At 46.7% G+C, this 18538-nt stretch overlaps 1 protein-coding gene across 8 annotated transcripts in view; it reads left to right on the top strand.

Annotated features, from left to right (window-relative positions):
• The window catches only part of SPATA21 (spermatogenesis associated 21), a 36081-nt gene extending 17644 nt beyond the window's left edge, over positions 1-18437 (top strand). For 6 of the 8 annotated variants that reach the window (XM_045035156.1, XM_045035153.1, XM_045035150.1 and 3 more), the window contains 4 exons: positions 262-399; positions 2512-2583; positions 2699-2816; positions 16479-17677. In XM_045035156.1, coding sequence (XP_044891091.1) covers positions 262-399; positions 2512-2583; positions 2699-2816; positions 16479-16905 — 755 coding nt within the window. In that variant the 3' untranslated portion in view covers positions 16906-17677. Of the gene's footprint in view, positions 1-261; positions 400-2511; positions 2584-2698; positions 2817-16478 lie in introns of all 8 variants that reach the window. The other 2 variants (XM_023258186.2, XM_023258180.2) reach the window with 2 other exon arrangements.
• The last annotated feature ends 101 nt before the right edge of the window (positions 18438-18538 follow it).

The following is an 18538-nucleotide window of genomic DNA, read 5'->3' as shown; positions in this document are numbered from 1 at the left end:
ATGAAGATCGCTAAGGAGGTTAGCATTTGGTGCACCAGCTGCACCCTTGGCCTGACCTTGTAATAGAGAGTAGAGTGAGGAGAGTGCGTGAGTGGGACTGCGCCTTCCACTGTCGTCCTTTTAGTGACCTTTGCCCCTCCTCCCAGCCATGGTGTTAAAGGATGCCGGGGCAGGAGGGTGGTTGGAAGGGGTGGGATGAATGGTAGCAACAAGCAATGTCCCTGCCTCACGTGACCCCGTGGCGCTCCCCCCTCCCCCCAGCCTTCCGCAGCTACTTTGAGGTCTTCAATGGCCATGGCGAGGTGGACGCCCAGAGCCTGGAGAACATCCTGTTGCTCGTGGGCATCTCCCTGACACCGGCCCAGGTAGAGGACGCCCTGATGAGTGCTGATGTCGATGGTGAGTCGGGGGAGGTGTCATTCTCAGTCCCAGGCAGGACCAGCCACGTGGGACCTTCATGGTCACACGGGGCCCCGCGCTCAAAGGGCCCTGCGCGCAGTTTAATGGTCTGCTGTCACGGTCTGGAAACTCTTCGTAATTTTTGAGTGAGGGGCCCCACCCTGCGTTTTCATTTTGCACTGGGGCCCACAAGTTATGTAGCTGGTCCCGGCCCCCGCGGTTACTGCTCTCTGAGCAACTACTCAGTGCGAGGCCCTGGGGACCCAGAGATGACCGCGACCTACCTTCTGACCCCAGGACGTAGGTGATTCCTCAGACTCCTCCCTTTTAGGCCCTCACGTGTGATTCACAGGACATTCTCCTGTGACTTGGTCGCTCCTTTGACCAGCTGTGTGACCTTGAACAAGTTCACCACGCCTGTTTCTGTAAAATGGGTCTGATGGTAGTACCCATCTCACCAGGCTACTGAAAAGCAAATGAGACGATCCAGGCAAAGCATTGAGCACAAGGCCTGGTGCACGGACGCATCCAGGAGACGTTAGCCTGCTGGTACTATTCATCCACCAAATATTTATTAAATGCTCACTGTGTGCCCATTCCCGTGCTGGGCACTGAGAATAAAGGGATGTGTAAGACCCATGAGACCTGCCCTTGAGGTGCTCACCTAGACAGGGACACAGAAGTAGGAGTCATCAAAGGAAGAAGTACTTAAGGTGGCTTGGAGGAAGGGATCGGGGAGGAAGGCTTCCTGGAGGAGGTGATGCCTGAGGCAAATTGTGAAAGATTAGACAGGGGTTAGGTGGGGAGAAAAGGAAGAAGGGCATTCCTGGTGGTGGAAATAACGTAGACAAAGGGAAGAGGAATGGGGGGGGGTCAGGGGAATCGCACGTGGTTTGATTGGCTAGATGCACGACACGGGGAGCAGTGAAGCTGTAAGGGTCCTGGGGTCCTGGCCACTACCTGGCCTCCTGTGTTTCCTCCATCACTGTACAAGGGCAAATCCACACACACAAGCCAGGAATTGACCCCAGCTCGGCCCCTATGTGACCCTCTGGCAACTGCTTTCTACTCTCCGTGCCTCAGGCTTTATCTGTGACATGCGGATAAGAGTATTAAGCACCTCCAGAGGGTGGTTTTCAGGATGAGAGACCATTCATTCATTTGTCTAGTAGTTCAGAGAACATCTGCTAAGACCTACCTGTCTTGTTTGTTTGTTTGTTTTTAAGTTTTATTCATTTAAGTAATCTCTACACCCAACGTGGGGCTTGAACTCACAACCTTAAGACTAAGCCTCACGTTCCTCCAACTGAGCCAGCCAGGCACCCCCAAGACCTACCTGTCTTAAGTCCTGGGCATAGAGCGCAGAACAACACAGACCCAGCCCCTGCCTTCCCGAACCTCCACTAAATTTATGAGAGTGGTTAATGGGGCAGCTGACTCGGTCAGGTTTTAGGCAGAAGCACACGTAGGATGCTTACTAAGTGAGAGAGTTGGAGGACGGTAGAGAGGATTCGGGAAGAGGAAGCAGCATGTGCAAAGGCCCAGAACAGGGAACGTGGCCCCCCGTGGAAGAACACGCTCGTGCCGGAGGCGCTTGGCACCAGGTGAGGCCAGAGACAGGTAACTGGGCCTTGAAGGCCGAGGTGGGACTCTTGTGGGTGCATAATTTTCGTGCAGTGACTGGCATGTGGTAATAATAACAGTCACTGACATTTAGTGAGCTCGTAAGAGATGCATGGCCCTGTTCTAAACACTTTGCCTCGCGTGATCATCCAGGATACAGGGATGACTATAGATGAGAAAACTAAGGCTTGGGGGGGTTAAGAGACTTTGCGAAGGCTGCACAGATAGCAAGTGGTGGACTGGGGATGTGAATCCAGGCTGCTATCTCTAGGACCCAAGTTCTGGGAGCTTCCCACGCAGGAGATTTTAATTTTCGCCTTCCACTTTCCCGTCTGCACCACAGATATATGCATTGAATACATGTGATATATGTGTTCAGTATGTGCCGTATACGTGCTTTATCATCAGACCCATTGAGTAAATGCCAGTAAGCACGCCTGGGCTGCAATGCCTGGGACCCGCCCACTGTCGTACCTCTGGCCTCCACAGGAGATGGTCGTGTAGGCTTCAGGGACTTCTTGGCTGTGATGACAGACAGCGGGCGTTTCTTCTCCTCCGTGGGTGAGCAGGGATGAGCCCAGAGCAGCGAGAGTTCGGGGAGGGGCCTGGAGGCCGGTGGAGGGTGGGTCTCCGGAGCTGCCAGATGGTAACAGCAGACATCATCCCACGTCCCCAGAACAGAGCGCCCTGACGGACACGGCTCCCCCCAACCCCCACACTCTGCTCTTTGAGATCCTGTCCCTGATGGTGGAGATGCTGGCCCTACCCGAGGCAGCCTTAGAGGAGATCACCGAGTGAGTGGGGCTGGTGGCTGGGGGTGGAGGGTCGCAGACCCAGAAATGGCACCTCGTATTTTGACAGCTGATAATTAGGGTTCCTGGTCGCAAGTGAAAGACACCCAAATAAGACTGGTTGAAGCAAAAGGGGAATATATTGGCTCCCATAACTGATCGTGTCTCAGGAATGGCTGGATCCAGGAGACCGGATGATACCATTAAGGCTCGGTCCCTCCTACTCATCTCTGTACACTGGCTCCAAGCTCAGCTAGGCTCTTCTCACCGTGGGAAGGATGGCAACTGGCAGCCCCGTACTCACACCCTCCTAGTTTAACAACCTCAGCAGCAAGCAGCAGAATTCTTTCTTGCTCTATCAGTGTCGCGATCTCAGAAAAGGAATGTAATGGAGGCTGCCTGGGGCCAGAGAACCCTAGAGATGGAGGCCTCCCCACGTTCCCAGAGTTGGCTGGTGGGTGGTTAGTGGTTCGTTTCCAGAGTGGGCTGGTGGGTGGTTAGTGGTTCGTCTAAGGAAGGTATGGCTACATACGGAACATCGACACTCAAGGGCTAAAAGCTACACGTGACAGCAGAATGCCCCAGCTGGTCTCTCTGTCTCCCCCACAGGGGCCTGTCCCTGTCGCTGAGACCAGGCCTTGTCCACATGGGGCCAGAGGAGGGGGAATGATAGCAGGCTGTTCCAGCTTAGCAACCCCAAAGACCAAAAAGGTCTTTATCCCCCCAGCCCCTGTAAAGTACTCTAAATATATATAACTCTGAAGAACATACATGTATAATTTTAAAACCAATGAAACAAATTCCCATGTGTCCAGGTCCCCAGTTTAAAAATAGATCCTGTCCAATAACCTCAGAGCCCTGTGGGCCCTGCCCTAGTCACAAAGCACTCTCTCCCCAAACAAGAATGAATCCTTACTCCCTTGCTTTCTGTTCTTAAGTTCTCACTGCTTGGTTTTTTTCCCCCTTTGTTTATTGACAATTTCAAATATGCAGCAATTGGAGAGAATTTCACGCGAATGTTTACATACCCACCACCTAGATCCCATCACTGCCCGTCCGCCATACTCGTTTTATCTGCTGTCTACTCAGCCCTCTAGTCACCCATCCACACTGGGTTTTTTAATTCATTTCAAAATAAATTAGGGTCATTTTCCTCTAAATACTTCGGCAAACATATCAATAACTAAAGATCACTATTTCTTTAGAGGTTTGTTGTTGTTGTTGTTGTTTTAATCCTTTCTTGCGGTATAATTTACATTCAGTGAAGCACACAGATCGTCAGGGTCTGGGTCTCGGCAAACGCCCACATCCGGGCAACCTGAACCCCTCTCAAGTTATACAGAACTTTACCATCACTCCGGAGAGGGCCCTCCTGACCCCTCCCAGTCGCCCTCTGAACCCACCCCTGCGCAGGCCATCGCTCTCTTCTGGTTTGTTTTCCATCACAGGTTGGTTTTGCCTGTAGGCAACTTCGCATCAGTGGAGACATACGGTTTGCAGTCTTAGCGTGGCTTCTTGAACTCAGCACAGCGCTTTTGCGATTTGTCCATATCGTTGTGGGTGTCAGTGTTCACCCCTTTTTATTGCTGAGTGTGTCCCATTTACGAGTCTACCATAGTTGGTTCATCCATTCTTTTACGGATGGATTTCTTTGTTATTTTATTTTATTTTATTTTATTTTATTTTATTTTATTTTATTGATTGACTTATTTTTAAATGTTTATTTTTGAAAGAGAGAGAGAGGGGCAGAGCGTGAGCAGGGGAGGGGCAGAGAGAGACGGAGACACAGAATCCAAAGGAGGCTCCAGGCTGTCAGCACAGAGCCCAACCCGAGGCTCAAACTCATAAGATGTGAGATCAAGATGCTGAGCCACCCAGGCGCCCCCCCCCTTTTCTTTTTTTAATTTTTAAAATATTTTTATTTATTTATGAGAGAGAGAGAGAGAGAGAGAGAGAGAGAGAGACAAAGAACGAGTGGGGAGGGGCAGCGAGAGAGAGGGAGACACAGAATTCGAAGCAGGCTCCAGGCTCTGAGCCGTCAGTCAGCCCAGAGCCTGATGTGGGGCTCGAACCCGCAAACTTCCAGATCATGACCTGAGCTGAAGCTGGACGCTTAACTGACTGAGCCACCCAGGCGCCCCGTATGGATGGATTTCTGAGCTGTTTCCAGCATGGGGTTATAATGAATAAAGCTGCCATTAACATTTTTGTACAAGTCTTTTTGTGGACACGTATTTTGGTTCTCTTGGGGGAACATGCAGAAGGGAATTGTAGGGGTTTGTACGTTACTTCTGAGAAATCACCACCCTTTTTTCCAAGTGACGGTACCATTTTACAATCCGACCAACAATATGAGGGTTCCAGTTGCCCCACACCTTGTATAAATTTGGTAGTCAGTCTTTTTTCTGGTAGGTATGTAGTGGTGCTTTCTGATCTTTACTCACACTTGTTTGTGTTCCTGAATACTTTATTGTTGGGCTTTGCATATTTTTGAACTTTATATGAGTAGACTCATACTGTAGTAAGTTGTTACTTGTTTTTTCTCCTCTACGTTATCTTCTTGTGATGCATCCATGTTCTTGTGTATAACTATTGATCATTGATATTTTCTTTCTTTCTTTTTTAATGTTTATATTTATATTTGAGAGAGCTTGAGCGAGAGAGGGGCAAGGAGGGGGGACAGAGGATCTGAAGACGGCTTTATGCTGATAGCGACCAGCTCAGTGTAGCACTTGAACTCACGAACCATGAGATCATGACCTGAGCTGAAGTCAGACGCTCAACCAAATGAGCCACCCAGGCGCCTGTTTATTATTTTCGCTGCTACATACTATTATGTATGACTATATCACAATATATTTATTCGTCCTGCTGATAGGCATTAGGACTATGTTCGGTTTCCAGCTATGATAGAAACAGTGTGAATATTCTTGTATGTGTCTCCCGGGACACATGGGCAAGAGTTTCTCCCGAGCAGAGGTTTTCAAACTTTTTAGTCAACCTCCCTTTACACTCTTAAAAATTACTGGGGACCCCAAGGAACCCCTCTATCAATATTTTCGACATTTGAACTTAAAACTGAGGGAAAAAAATTCAATACTTATTAACTTATCTAACACTAATAACCCCATTACATGTTAACATAAGAAAACATTTTAGGGGCACCAGGTTGCTCAGTCGGTAGAGTATGTGACTCTTTAGCTCAGGGTTGGGAGTTCAAGCCCCATGTTGGGTGTGGGACCTACCTAAAATTTAAAAAAAAAATTAATAAAAAATAACTATATTTTCCAAAAAAAAAAAAGTTAATGAGAAGAATAGCATTGTTATACAATATTGCAAATCTCTTCAGAGTCTGGCATAGAAGACAGCTGGATTCTCCTATCTGCTCTGCATTCAATCTATTGTAATATACTGCTTTTTAAAAAATGTTTATTTGCTTTTAAGAAAGAAAGAGCAAGCAGGACAGGGGCAGAAAGGCGGGGGGGGGGGGGAACCAAGGATCCAAAGTGGGCCTGATGCGCAGCTCGAACTCATGAACATCAGATCATGACCTGAGCCAAAGTCTGACGCTTAATCGACTGAACCACCCAGGTGCCCCTGCAATTTGCTTTAGTTGAAGTATATGAAGAACTCAGATAGGTAACTGTAAGAGGGAGGATGTTAATAGCCTTTTCATTTCGTATCTACATATCATGTGGATATTTTTTTTGATACGACACCAGACTCGACAAGTGGTAGACGCTTCTGCGATTGCGATGTGAAATCTGAAACCCTATCAATGAACTTTACTATTTTATTTGATATTATTTGAGTTTAATTATTTAAGCAATCTAGGGGCACCTGGGTGGCGCAGTCGGTTAAGCGTCCGACTTCAGCCAGGTCACGATCTCGCGGTCCGGGAGTTCGAGCCCCGCGTCAGGCTCTGGGCTGATGGCTCCGAGCCTGGAGCCTGCTTCCGATTCTGTGTCTCCCTCTCTCTCTGCCCCTCCCCCGTTCAAACTCTGTCTCTCTCTGTCCCAAAAATAAATAAACGTTGAAAAAAAAATTTAAAAAAAAATTATTTAAGCAATCTCTACATGCAACATGGGGCTTGAACTCATGATCCTGAGATCAAGAGCCACTCACTCTACCAACTGAGCCAGCCAGGCACCCCTGTACTCTTTAAATAAAAGTCTACTGGTCTGTCTTATAGTTCGAATGGCTCTTCTCCCATGAATGTTTTCCTGACATGCACTGGTTATTTGGAAATACTATGTATCTTCCAAATGTTGATATTATATTCAGTACATATATAATATACACTAATATATATAGTGCAAATATATTATAATCAGTACATATATAATATACACTATTATCACTAACATCAGAAAAGTCTTTAAGTATTAGAAGTGTTGTGTGTGGCTATAGTTGATTTCATTTTCACTGCTATAAATAAATTATTTTGCATAAGAACATGCATAGGCCCATATTAATGGATTTAAGTTTCCCCAAATTCTAACTTTTTTCTTGAAAGCTTTAATTCTATCACAGGCAACAAATGCTGTCCGTTTTCCTTGAAGCGATGGGCTAACTTCATCCACTTTTAGAGAAATGTCTGCCCAATACCAAAGGCTCAATAACCATAGTTTGTCTTCCTTTCAAGTAAAAATGGCATTTAATGCCTATGGGAGGAAAAGGTTTTCATTACTGTCTTTTTTTTTTTTTTTTTTTTTTTGAGAGAGAGAGAGAGGGAGCATGAGCGGGGAAGGATCAGAAGAGAGAGAGAGAGAGAGAGAGAGAGAGAGAGAGAGGGAGAGAGAAGACCCCCAAGCAGGCCCTGCATCAACAGTGCAAAGCCTGATGCAGAACCGTGAGATGGTGACCTGAGCTGAAGTCAGACGCTCGACCGATTGAGCCGCCCAGGAGCCCCTTCCCTTACTGTCTTAAGAGTTTCCAACTGGGACTGACAGAAGATGGATGAACAGGAGCGGGAGCCTAGAGCTGGCTCAGTCGGAAGAGCATGTGACTCCTGATCTCGGGGTCGTGAGTTTGAGCCCCACGTTGGGTATAGAGATTACTTAAATAAATAAAACTTAAAAAAAAAGATAGATGAACAAGAGAAAAGCATACGAATCTTCTTTATATGTACGGGTGCCCTTATGAGAAAAATGGAGAACCAAAGGAAAGACTCGGCCCGAGTGTTTACATCCTAGGTTGAACAGGGACTAGTGATTGTGCAGAAGCAAAGCAACGAAGTAACAATAGAGGCGACCAAAGAAAGAGAAGAATTATTTTAACAAGCTCTGTTACGGAGTTCTCTTAGTCAAGGCCCCTCATCTCTTGTGATAAGAATGTTTCTTCCTCCTGGTACAGAGAGGGCACCTGTCACATGGGAATTTTATCACCTGCTTTTAGAAAGAGAGAGAGAGGGACAAAAAAGATCTGAATGTTCTTCTTTTTCAAGGGCTTCGAACTAAAATAACCATATGCCGAACTGGCCTGTTTGGCAATGGCATGTGCCCTCAACTCCTTCATTCCCCCCAACCAGAAACTTTCCTGTAAGCTTCCTTTTTTTTTTTCTCCCCCTGTAAACTTCATATATTAAAATCTTAGTTAGGGGCACCTGGGTGGCTCAGTCGGTTGAGTGTCCGACTTTGGCTCAGGTCATGATCTCGCGGTCCGTGAGTTCGAGACCCATGTCGGGCTCTGTGCTGACAGGCTCAGGGCCTGGAGCCTGTTTCGGATTCTGTGTCTCCCTCTCTCTCTGCTCCTCCCCTGCTCATACTGTCTCTCTCTCAAAAATAAAATAAAGATTAAAAAAAATTTTTTTTTTTTTTAATCTTAGTTAGTGGCTAGGGGGAGAAATTCAAGTTAGAAGTTGTGAAGCAAGAGATCTGTAAAAGGGGGAGAAAACCAGATGGTAACAAACAGGAAAGAACAAATCTAAGCACGCCGTCCCCATATTTCACTGGCTCATTCTATCAGTCCTGAGACTATAGGTCAGTTGTCGGTGTTCATCCTACTTTGGGTTCGTTGAGCTTCCTGGATTTATAGTTTCTAGTTTTTATCAAATTTATTTGTTAAATGTAATTTGTTAGATGTAAAATGTACATTTTTCTTTAACTATTATTTTTATATGCCCCCCTCTCTACTCCTTCTGGGACTCCAATTCCATAGCACTTAAAATTGTTTCCTGGGTGCCTGGGTGGCTCAGTTGGTTGAGTGTCCAACTCTTGATTTGGGCTCAGGTCACAATCTCAGGGTTGTGGGATTGAGCCCAACATTGGGATCTACACTGAGCATAGAGCCTGCTTACGATCCTCTCTCTCTCTTAACATAAGTAAATAAAAAAGCATTAAGAAAAATTGTTTCCTAGGTCACTGAGGCTCTGATCATTTTGATAATTTTCTCTGTGCGCTTCACTTTGAATAGTTTCTATTGCTAAATGCTCATTGGCTGATATTTTCTTTTGCTGAGTCTCATCTGCTCTTCAGCACATCCGGTGGATTTTTCATTTCAGCTTTTGCAGTTTTCATGTTTACATATTTCATTTAGTTCTATTCCATGGTTTTATTTCTCTCACGTTCATATTTCCTTTAAATCCTTGACCATATTTATGATAGCTCATTTAAGGTCCTCTTCTGCTAATTCCATCATCTTTCTCATTTCTGGGTCTGTTTATATAAACTTCTTTTGCTTTTTTTACTGGTCATTTTCCTGCTCCTTCTAATGTCTGCTTTATTTATTTATTTATTATTATTTTTAAATTTTTTTTAAATGTTTGTTTATTTTTGAGACAGAGAGAGACAAAGCATGAACGGGGGAGGGGCAGAGAGAGAGGGAGACACAGAATCTGAAACAGGCTCCAGGCTCTGAGCTGTCAGCACAGAGCCCGACGCGGGGCTCGAACTCACGGATCTCAAGATCATGACCTGAGCCGAAGTCGGCCGCTTAACCGACTGAGCCACCCAGGCGCCCCTCATGTCTGCTATTTTTAATGAGATGCTGGATATTGGGGCATTTCCTTTATTGAATGTCTGGATTTTCATCTTTTTGTTTTAAAGTTTATTTATTTTGAGAGAGAGCGAGAGAAAGCACAGGGGAGGGACAGAAAGAGAGTGAGAGGGAGGATCCCAAGTAGGCTTCTCACTGTCAACGCAGAGCCACCCAGGTATCCCTGGATTTTGTTCTTTAAAGTGTTGAACTGGGGGGCAGGTGGTTAAGTAAATGAGGATAGTCTTCTTTCTTTCAAGGTATTGTTTTATTTTATATTTTATTTTATTTTTATTTATTTTATTTTATTTTATTTTATCTTATCTTATTTTAGTAAACTCTACCCCCAGTGTAGACTCACAACCTGAGATCAAGAGTCACAGGCTGTACTGACTGAGCCAGCCAGGCGCCCCTCTTTTAAGGTTTTAAAGCTTTGTAACGGAAGATCCAGAATAGTCTCTACTCTAGGGTTGATTTAGTCCCAACTACTTAAAAGGAGCCATCTAAGGTGTCCACTAATTCCACAGGTGTTCACCAAAGTCTTTCTGCTCTGGCCGTTTGAAACTCGTGTGTCTTTCAGTCCTAGGTAAACTCTCCTCCCTTTTTTTTGTTCTTTGTCTGGCTTCGTAAAAGTTCACGCTACGTGGGGCGCCTGGGTGGCGCAGTCGGTTAAGCGTCCGTCTTCAGCCAGGTCATGATCTCGTCGTCCATGAGTTCGAGCCCCGCGTCGGGCTCTGGGCTGACGACTCAGAGCCTGGAGCCTGTTTCCGATTCCGTGTCTCCCTCTCTCTCTGCCCCTCCCCCGTTCATGCTCTGTCTCTCTCTGTCCCAAAAATAAATAAACGTTGAAAAAAAAAATTAAAAAAAAAAAGTTCACGCTACGTGTGTACTGCTCAGGACGCAACCAAAGACTTAAGAGTACCCCATGCATATTTCGGCAACTCTTTCTTTGCCTGGCTCCCCTCTGTGATGTTCTGATACACTAATCCCAGGGGCCTCCCATCTTCCCCAGCTACGATGTCTGTCCTCTTACCTCAGTGAATCTACTGTTCTGCTTGGGATACCACTTCCCGCACTGCAGCCCAGGAAGTACCTCCAGGCAAAGTTCTAGAGAGATCACCTCATCGGTTTCTCTTCTCTCAGGGATTATAGTCTTGTGCTGCCTGCTGTTCAATATCTGACAAGAATTTCACGTAGTTGGTTCATGTATCTAGTTATTTATGGCAGAAGGACAAGTTCAGTACGAGTTGTTTCATTATGGCCAGAAACATAATTCTGTTCATTTGTTTTCAATTTTTTTTTCTGTTTTTCAGATTGGATGATTTCTATTGATCTGTCTTCAAGCTTACTAATTCTTTTTTCTGCTCTCTCCAATCTCCTGTGAAGCCCATTCAGTGACTTTTTCACTTCAGTTATTATACCTTTCAGTTCTAGAATTTCCATTTGTTTCAGGTCTGTAGTTTCTGTTTCTCTATTCATTAAGATCACATTTTCCTTCAATTATTTCAATATATTTTTAATAGCTCCTTTTTTTATTTTGTTATTTTTTTTAACGTTTATTTATTTTTGAGACAGAGAGAGACAGAGCATGAATGGGGGAGGGTCAGAGAGAGGGAGACACAGAATCGAAACAGGCTCCAGGCTCTGAGCTGTCAGCACAGAGCCCGACGCGGGGCTCGAACTCACGGACCGTGAGATCGTGACCTGGCTGAAGTCGGACGCTTAACCGACTGCGCCACCCAGGCGCCCCTTGTTATTTTTTTAATATAATGTTTTTAAAATTTACATCCAAATTAGTTAGCATATAGTGCAACAATGATTTCCGGAGTAGATTCCTTAATGCCCCTTACCCATTCAGCCTATCCCCCCTCCCACACCCCCGCCAGTAACCCTCTATTTGTTCTCCATATTTATGAGTCTCCCATGCTTTGTCCCCCTCCCTGTTTTTTTTTTTTTTTAATTTTTAAAAATGTTTTTATTTACTTTTGAGACAGAGAGAGACAGAGCATGAGCAGGGGAGGGGCAGAGAGAGAGGGAGACACAGAATCTGAAGCAGGCTCCAGGCTCTGAGCCATCAGCCCAGAGCCCGACGCCGGGCTCGAACTCACGGACTGTGAGATCGTGACCTGAGCTGAAGTCGGACACTTAACCGACGGAGCCACCCAGGCGCCCACCCGCTCTGTTTTTATATTATTTTTGTTTCCTTTCCCTATGTTAATCTGTTTTGTCTCTTAAAGTCCTCATCTGAGTGGTCATAGGATATCTGTCTTTCTCTGACTAATGTCACTTAGCATAATACCCTCCAGTTCCATCCACGTAGTTGTAAATGGCAAGATTTCATTCTTTCTGATTGCCAATACTCATTGTGTGTGTGTGTGTGTGTGTGTGTGTGTGTGTGTGTGTGTGTGTGTATATATATATATATATATATATATACACCACACCTTCTTTACCCATTCATCCATCGATAGACATTTGGGCTCCTTCCATACTTTGGCTATTGTTGATAGTGCTGCTATAAACATGGGGGTGCATGTGTCCCTTCGAAACAGCACACCTGTATCCCATGGATAAATGCCTACTAGTGCCATTGCTGGGTCGTAGGGCAGTTCTATTTTTAGTTTTTTGAGGAACCTCCATACTGTTTTCCAGAGTGGCTGCACCAGCTTGCATTCCCATTTAATAGCTCCTTTAAAGCCACCATCTACTAAATCCAACATCTGGGCTACTCAAGTTTGCTTTCCATGAGTTTATTTTTATGGCCCTTACTATGGACCACATTTTCCTGTTTCTTTGCATGTCTGATAATTTTGTTTTGTGTCCTGGACATTTTAGATGATATGATTTAGAGACTGGATTCTATTGTGTTTAGAGACCAACCTCTTCCCTTGATGAGTGTTAATTTTTTGTTTTTGTAGGCTGTTCAATTACTGGCTAATCACTCTGAATTTATGTAGCCTTGGGTTTTTTTTTTCTTTGTTATGGCATATTTGTGAAAAGCCTAGGTGTTACCTAAACCTTCTGACTTGGTAGACTCAACTTCCAAACTCTTCTTCCTGTGGATTTTAGTTTTAGGGAAAGTCTACAGCTGACAGAGATCATCAGACTTTTGTCCGCAGGTCGCATACAGCTCAGTTTTTATAGTTAAACTTTTATCAGAACACAGCCACACCCATTCATCTACAGATAGTCTATGGATTCCTTGATGTGACACACTGGCAGCGCTGAGTATCTATTATCACTTCTGTGATACAAGATTGTCTACTTCTCCTTGTAGTTCTATCCGGTTTTACTTTATATTTCATGTTTGGAATTTTGTATTTTCTGATGAACTGAACATTTTATCATATTCTATGGTAATCATTTGTGTCTCTAGTGATTTTTTTTTATCTTAAGGCCTAGTTTTTTTTAATATTAATATGGCTATAGCAATTTCCTTTGGTTAGTATTCAACTGACAGAACTTTCTTTATCCTTTGAGTTAATTCTTAAAAACTAATGTGTACATTGTTTAAAAAGCCAAACAGTCCAAAAAGCTTCATAATAAACACTTGCAGTTCCCCACACCGTTCTTCACCACGCTTCCCACTCCCTGAAGTCTCCCTTATCAAGGCAAATACTTTTTGACTCCTTACTTCTAAATAATATGCTTGTACTACAATATTTTAGTTAGTGATTTTTAGACTCGTATCAATGGATTTCCTATTAATGTATGGATTTAGCTGTCTGATACAACTATCCCCTAAACTCTCCTCTACCCATTCTAATATAATTTTTGAGTCAATAATTTGGGGGGAGGGTTCTATTATTATGGTTATGCAATTTTTTAATAGCTGAGGTTTTTTTTTTAATTATACTATGATTTCACTTCCTTATCTTTTTAGCTCCTGAAGTTGACAATTGCCTTGATGTTTGTTTTGTTTTGTACTCATTAATAATTTCTGTGCCTTTCATTTTCTTGGAGGTATGTTCTAAATAATTCCATTCTTTTTATTTTTGGATTCTTTTCAGGCCTGTTGCAGAGTTGTCATCCCGGGAGTCTGTTGTCATCCTAGGTATTCTTCCTTTCCTCTGATTAGGATTCTGTTTGTTAGATTACATTGTCTTACTTTTTCTCGGTTTGCTTAATCTTTCTTGGTTTGTTTGGTTTGATTAAAAAATAATAGGAGGGGCATCTGGGTGGCTCCGTCGGTTAAGCGTCTGATTTTGGCTCAGATCATGATCTCATAGTTCATGGGTTCGAGCACTGTGCTGGGATTCTGTCTGTCTCTCTCTCCCTCTTTCTCTGCCCCTCTCCCACACGCACTCTCTTGCACTATTTCTCAAAATAAATGAACTTAAAAAAATAATAATAATGGGAGATGTTTCCCTAGTAACTTTTTTGGGTTAGAAAGGCAGTGATTCAATAACTGGTGCACTAATGCCAGCCCTCGAAATGGCCCTATTCTTTTAAGCTATAGTGATCTAATCTACACTTGTCCTTTATGGCAGTTGCAGTACGAATGTGGGATCTCCCTTCACCATCTTCCTTTACCTTTGCTTCTCTTCTGTGTTGGATTGCCTGTTTTCTGTATGTATATATTCTTTTTCTGGTTTTGGTTTATGCCCTCATTTTGGAAGGGTACGTCCTCCAGTAGCTTCTTGAAAAAGAATGCATGGGATGCAGAATTTTTGATCTTTTATGTGTCTGCAAAAGGGTTTATAGTCACACATACTGAGCAGTTTAGCTGGGTATAGGATTGTAGATCGGCATGTTAGTTCAGGAATAGACCCCAGTGCACTATAGTTCAAACAAGATAGTTTATTTCTCTCTTATATTGACAGTCCAGGAGAAGCAGGCAGGAAGACAAGACTGCCCAGCGCACAACATATAGCTCCTTTCTAACTTATTGTTCCACCATTCCCTAGGTCAATCCTAAGCCAATTTACCAGCAACACATCTTAATTCAAGTCCTTGGAAAAGGGAGACAGGAAGTGGAGAGCAAGCAATTTCCTTTAAAATTGTGACCGAGAAAGTTGCACACACTTTGCTCGTGTCCTTTTGGCCTCTGTGGGGTGAGCTTATTTTCTGGTTCATCTTTTCACTCAACACGTTGCCTTTTCAGATCCTAGTTTTACAGAGGGGTCCAGATCCAACTTTCACGTGAGGGCTCTGGTATTCAATTTCTATGTTCTGTGTGTGAAGCTCATTAAAACCCCAAATTCCAGGCTCCAGAGATCAGCAGAGGCCCTAGCAGCACCAGCAGCTTAAGCCTTAGGGTTTCCCAACACCAAGTAGCATGCCCACCCCTCACCACTGCCTCAAAGCCCTGGGTGGACCGGCCCTGCCATCTTGCTGCACACGTCACCCCCCCTTTTTCACACAGCAGGCTCTAGCCCCTCTGGCTTCCCTGCCATTCCTAGAGCCCACTGTGCTCTTTCTCACCTCCTGGCCTTCCCACATGCCATTCTGTCTGCCTGAAAGACTGTTTCTCCAGAGATATCCATCTGACTTTCTCCCTCCCCTCATTCTGCTCAAACACCACTGCCTCTGAGACTTGCACCGAGCACTGCAAGCAAAAATAGACCCTCGTCACTACCCTACTACCCAGCTTTACTCGCTCTCAGAACACCCACCACTCCTGACATGGGATCGTATTGATTTGTTCACGGTCCGACTCTCCCACTAGGTGTGTGCCTAGGTGGTTGATTTTAGAAAGTGAATCCAGGGAGGAGTGACAGAAGGAATGTGAACAGAACGATGCAAGCGGGTGTTAGTGAGTCAACCACCCCCAGGATCTTCTGAGGAGACTGAATGGTGGCTCAGAATTCTGTCAGGAGAACAAAAAGAAACCCATATCCCTCAGCTGCTAGCTCCTTTGGTCAAGGGTAGACCCCACAGTGGTTTAATTCCCCTGGACTTCTGGGTTGCTTATGTGTCAGAGAAACTCCAGGTAAGAGGCTTCTGAGGTGAGGCCATGTCAGACTGTCCCTGGGCAAAGCTGCTGAAAACCCACGTGGAAATGGTCACTCTGCAGCAGTGGCTGGAGTGAGAGAGGGGCTGAGAGAGACTAGGAGGCAGGGGCCTGTATGGAGATCTCTTGCTGCTTTCCCCAAGCACTTAGATGAGCAGCCGGCATGCGGTAAACACCCACTGAATATTTACTGAATGGACGAAAGGTGCTGCGGTCTAGAGGGTAGGCAAGTAGCAATGAGTCAAGAAAATAAAACTCAAATAAGACTCAGATCCGGAAGATGAGCAGGTTAACTGCACAGCTGCCTCGCAGAGCACGCGTACATCTAAGCAAAAATACCAGCGACGGACATCATAGTAACATTCACCAAAGCTCTTTCCATGGGCCAATTTTCTTGAATACTTGATGGGTCTGGTTATTGAATCCTATAACATGAAAACTGACCCGTTTTACCCAGGGGGAACCTGAAGCCCAGGGAAGTCAAGTGACTTGCAGTGACAAGGTAGAGGTAACAACTTCCCTTGAGGGGTGACTGGAACCCACAGCAAGGCAGTGACTTGCCCACAGTCATGAGAAGTCAATGGCAGAGCTGGGACTAAAACCCAGGTCTCCCGACTCCTGGGCTTGTGTCCCTGTCCCAGAGCTGGCCAGACAGACCAGGGGCTCAGAAAGAATGAGTGGGGAGGAGGGTGAACTAAACGCAGCCAGGCTGAGCGGGGCGGACACTGCCTCCCCAGCTATTACCAGAAGAAGCTGAAGGCAGGCACCTGTAAGGCCCGAGAGATGGAGTCGGCCATAGGCCGGCTGCGGTCCCGGAAGAAGCTTCCCTGCAACCCCCAGCAAGCAGACACCTCGGAAGTCCCGGAACGAAGGGTCCTCAGGATCCTGAGCCGGCTGAAGCAGCAGAACTACGGTGAGGGCCTTGGGCGTGGTGAGTTCTCCGCATTCCTGCCCGCCTGGCCTCTCCCTGGGCCCCCCGCGGCCACACCTCCTTGCTGCGCGACATGGTTGCCCACGTCGGGCCTACCTGTGGGCGGTAGTCAACGGGCTGCAAACCGCTCCTCCACCTCTAGCTCTCTGACAGGGGCCCCCTGCGCTCTTCCCCCAGGCCTTAACCCTGAGCACATGTTGGTCCCAAGAGCCTCAACTGAGAACGGAGGGTGATTGGCCATCCCAGCTCACCATTTACTGAACACCCACTGGGGTCACTCCCCATGCTGGGACTTCGTACAGGGGCTAGAATTTAGCCCTCGCCATCACGTTCACCCCGTTTTACAGAAGAGAACAGTGAGACGGAAGTTTAAGCAACTTGCCCAAGGCCCCACAACTAGCGTGTGTCAGAAAGGGCAGTGTGGACCCAGGTCTGATTCCAAAACCTGTGCCCTTTTCACCGGGCAAGGCTGCCTCCCCATAACAGCAGGGGCCACCGATTAGATCCCTACTGTGTGCCAAGTGATGGGCTAGGAGCTTTCCAGAGTCTCTCCGGTGTACTGACTGGACCGCCAGGACCCGTCACAAAGACGTGTCCTCCTGTGCAAGCCGTTATTAGCCCTTACTCCGTGCTCAGGATTTAGCCGAGTGCTCCGCGCGTGTTGCCCCTTTAATCAGCTCTGAGAGGTGGGCACCACTATCACCTCCAGCTTACACAGAGGCTCAGAGAGGTTAAGCGATTTGCCCAAACCCACCCAGCTCATTATGTGGCAAAGGTGGGATTTCAGCTGGGTGGGCCAGCCTCCCGAGGTCGGGCGTGCTCTGGAGCGTTCCCCTCTTCTGACTCCTCCTCCCTTGCCAGCTGCCAATCTGCAGAGCCCCTACGCCCAGGTGCCCTGCATCCCGCTCTATCCGCGGCTGGACAAGAAGATGGCCCGACGGAAGCAGGGCAGCCACTACGTGCTAGATCAGTGTACGCCCACCAGCCTGGGCCCTGACATCCGTAGCCTTTTCTTCCAGTCAGGATCTCAAGGAAGCAGGTGGGTGTCCAGAAGGCAGGGGCTCCAGCCCAGGCCCATCCACCTCCTTCTTTATGAGGCGCTGGCCTAACCCGAGGGGAATCCAGCCTTCCAAGAGAGGATACCTGGGACACTGCTGCTCTAGGGAGGAAAAGGGGGAAAGGACGGAAGCAGTAAGAAACGAACCTTCGTTTGAACACTGTGTGCCACGGCGATCACGCCTGTCACAGCACTTACGCCTTCCTGTGCCCAGACTCAGCGGCACATGCTGTCCTTCTCTTAGGCTGGCACCGCCTGCCTTCCCCACACAGGGGGTTTAGCTCTCAAGTCCTTTGCCCGCGTCTGACTCCCGTGTTAGGAGCAGTAGGCAACAGGGACTGCTGGGTGGAGGGAAGCTTCCCCCGCCAGTCCCCTTCCAGGCACTTTGGGGGTAAAAGAAGTCTGGACTTGCAATCAGGCCCCCGAGCCTGACTGCTTGGCTCCATCACTTCCCAGGGAAGGCCTCCTCTCCCCTGGGACACGTGGGGATGGCTCGTTTCCTCCCACCCTTCTCGCCTCTCTCCCTAGGGAACACAACTCAGAGAGCCGAAAGTGGCTCAGCTCTGTGCCAGCTCGAACCCACTGACCTACGGAGTCTACTCGGGGCAGCTGCCGTCCGAGGCCTGCAGATGGACAGGTCGTCAGGCAGGTACTGCTGCTGAGTTTTGCTTTTGTGGCCTGGTAAGCCAATAAACACCGAGAACCTCGGCCTCTGCGTCTGGCGCCAGGGAAGGCCCCCAGGCTTTCACCCCTCCACTCGGCTGTTGGCCTGCAGGGCCCTGGCTTCCCCCAGGCTTGGGACACTCTGA

The sequence above is a fragment of the Felis catus genome, chromosome C1 (assembly GCF_018350175.1).
Source record: "Felis catus isolate Fca126 chromosome C1, F.catus_Fca126_mat1.0, whole genome shotgun sequence".
NCBI classification, from domain to species: Eukaryota; Metazoa; Chordata; class Mammalia; order Carnivora; family Felidae; genus Felis; species Felis catus.
The sequence above is the reverse complement of the archived record's forward strand: the minus strand, read 5'-3'. Positions and strand labels throughout refer to the sequence as shown.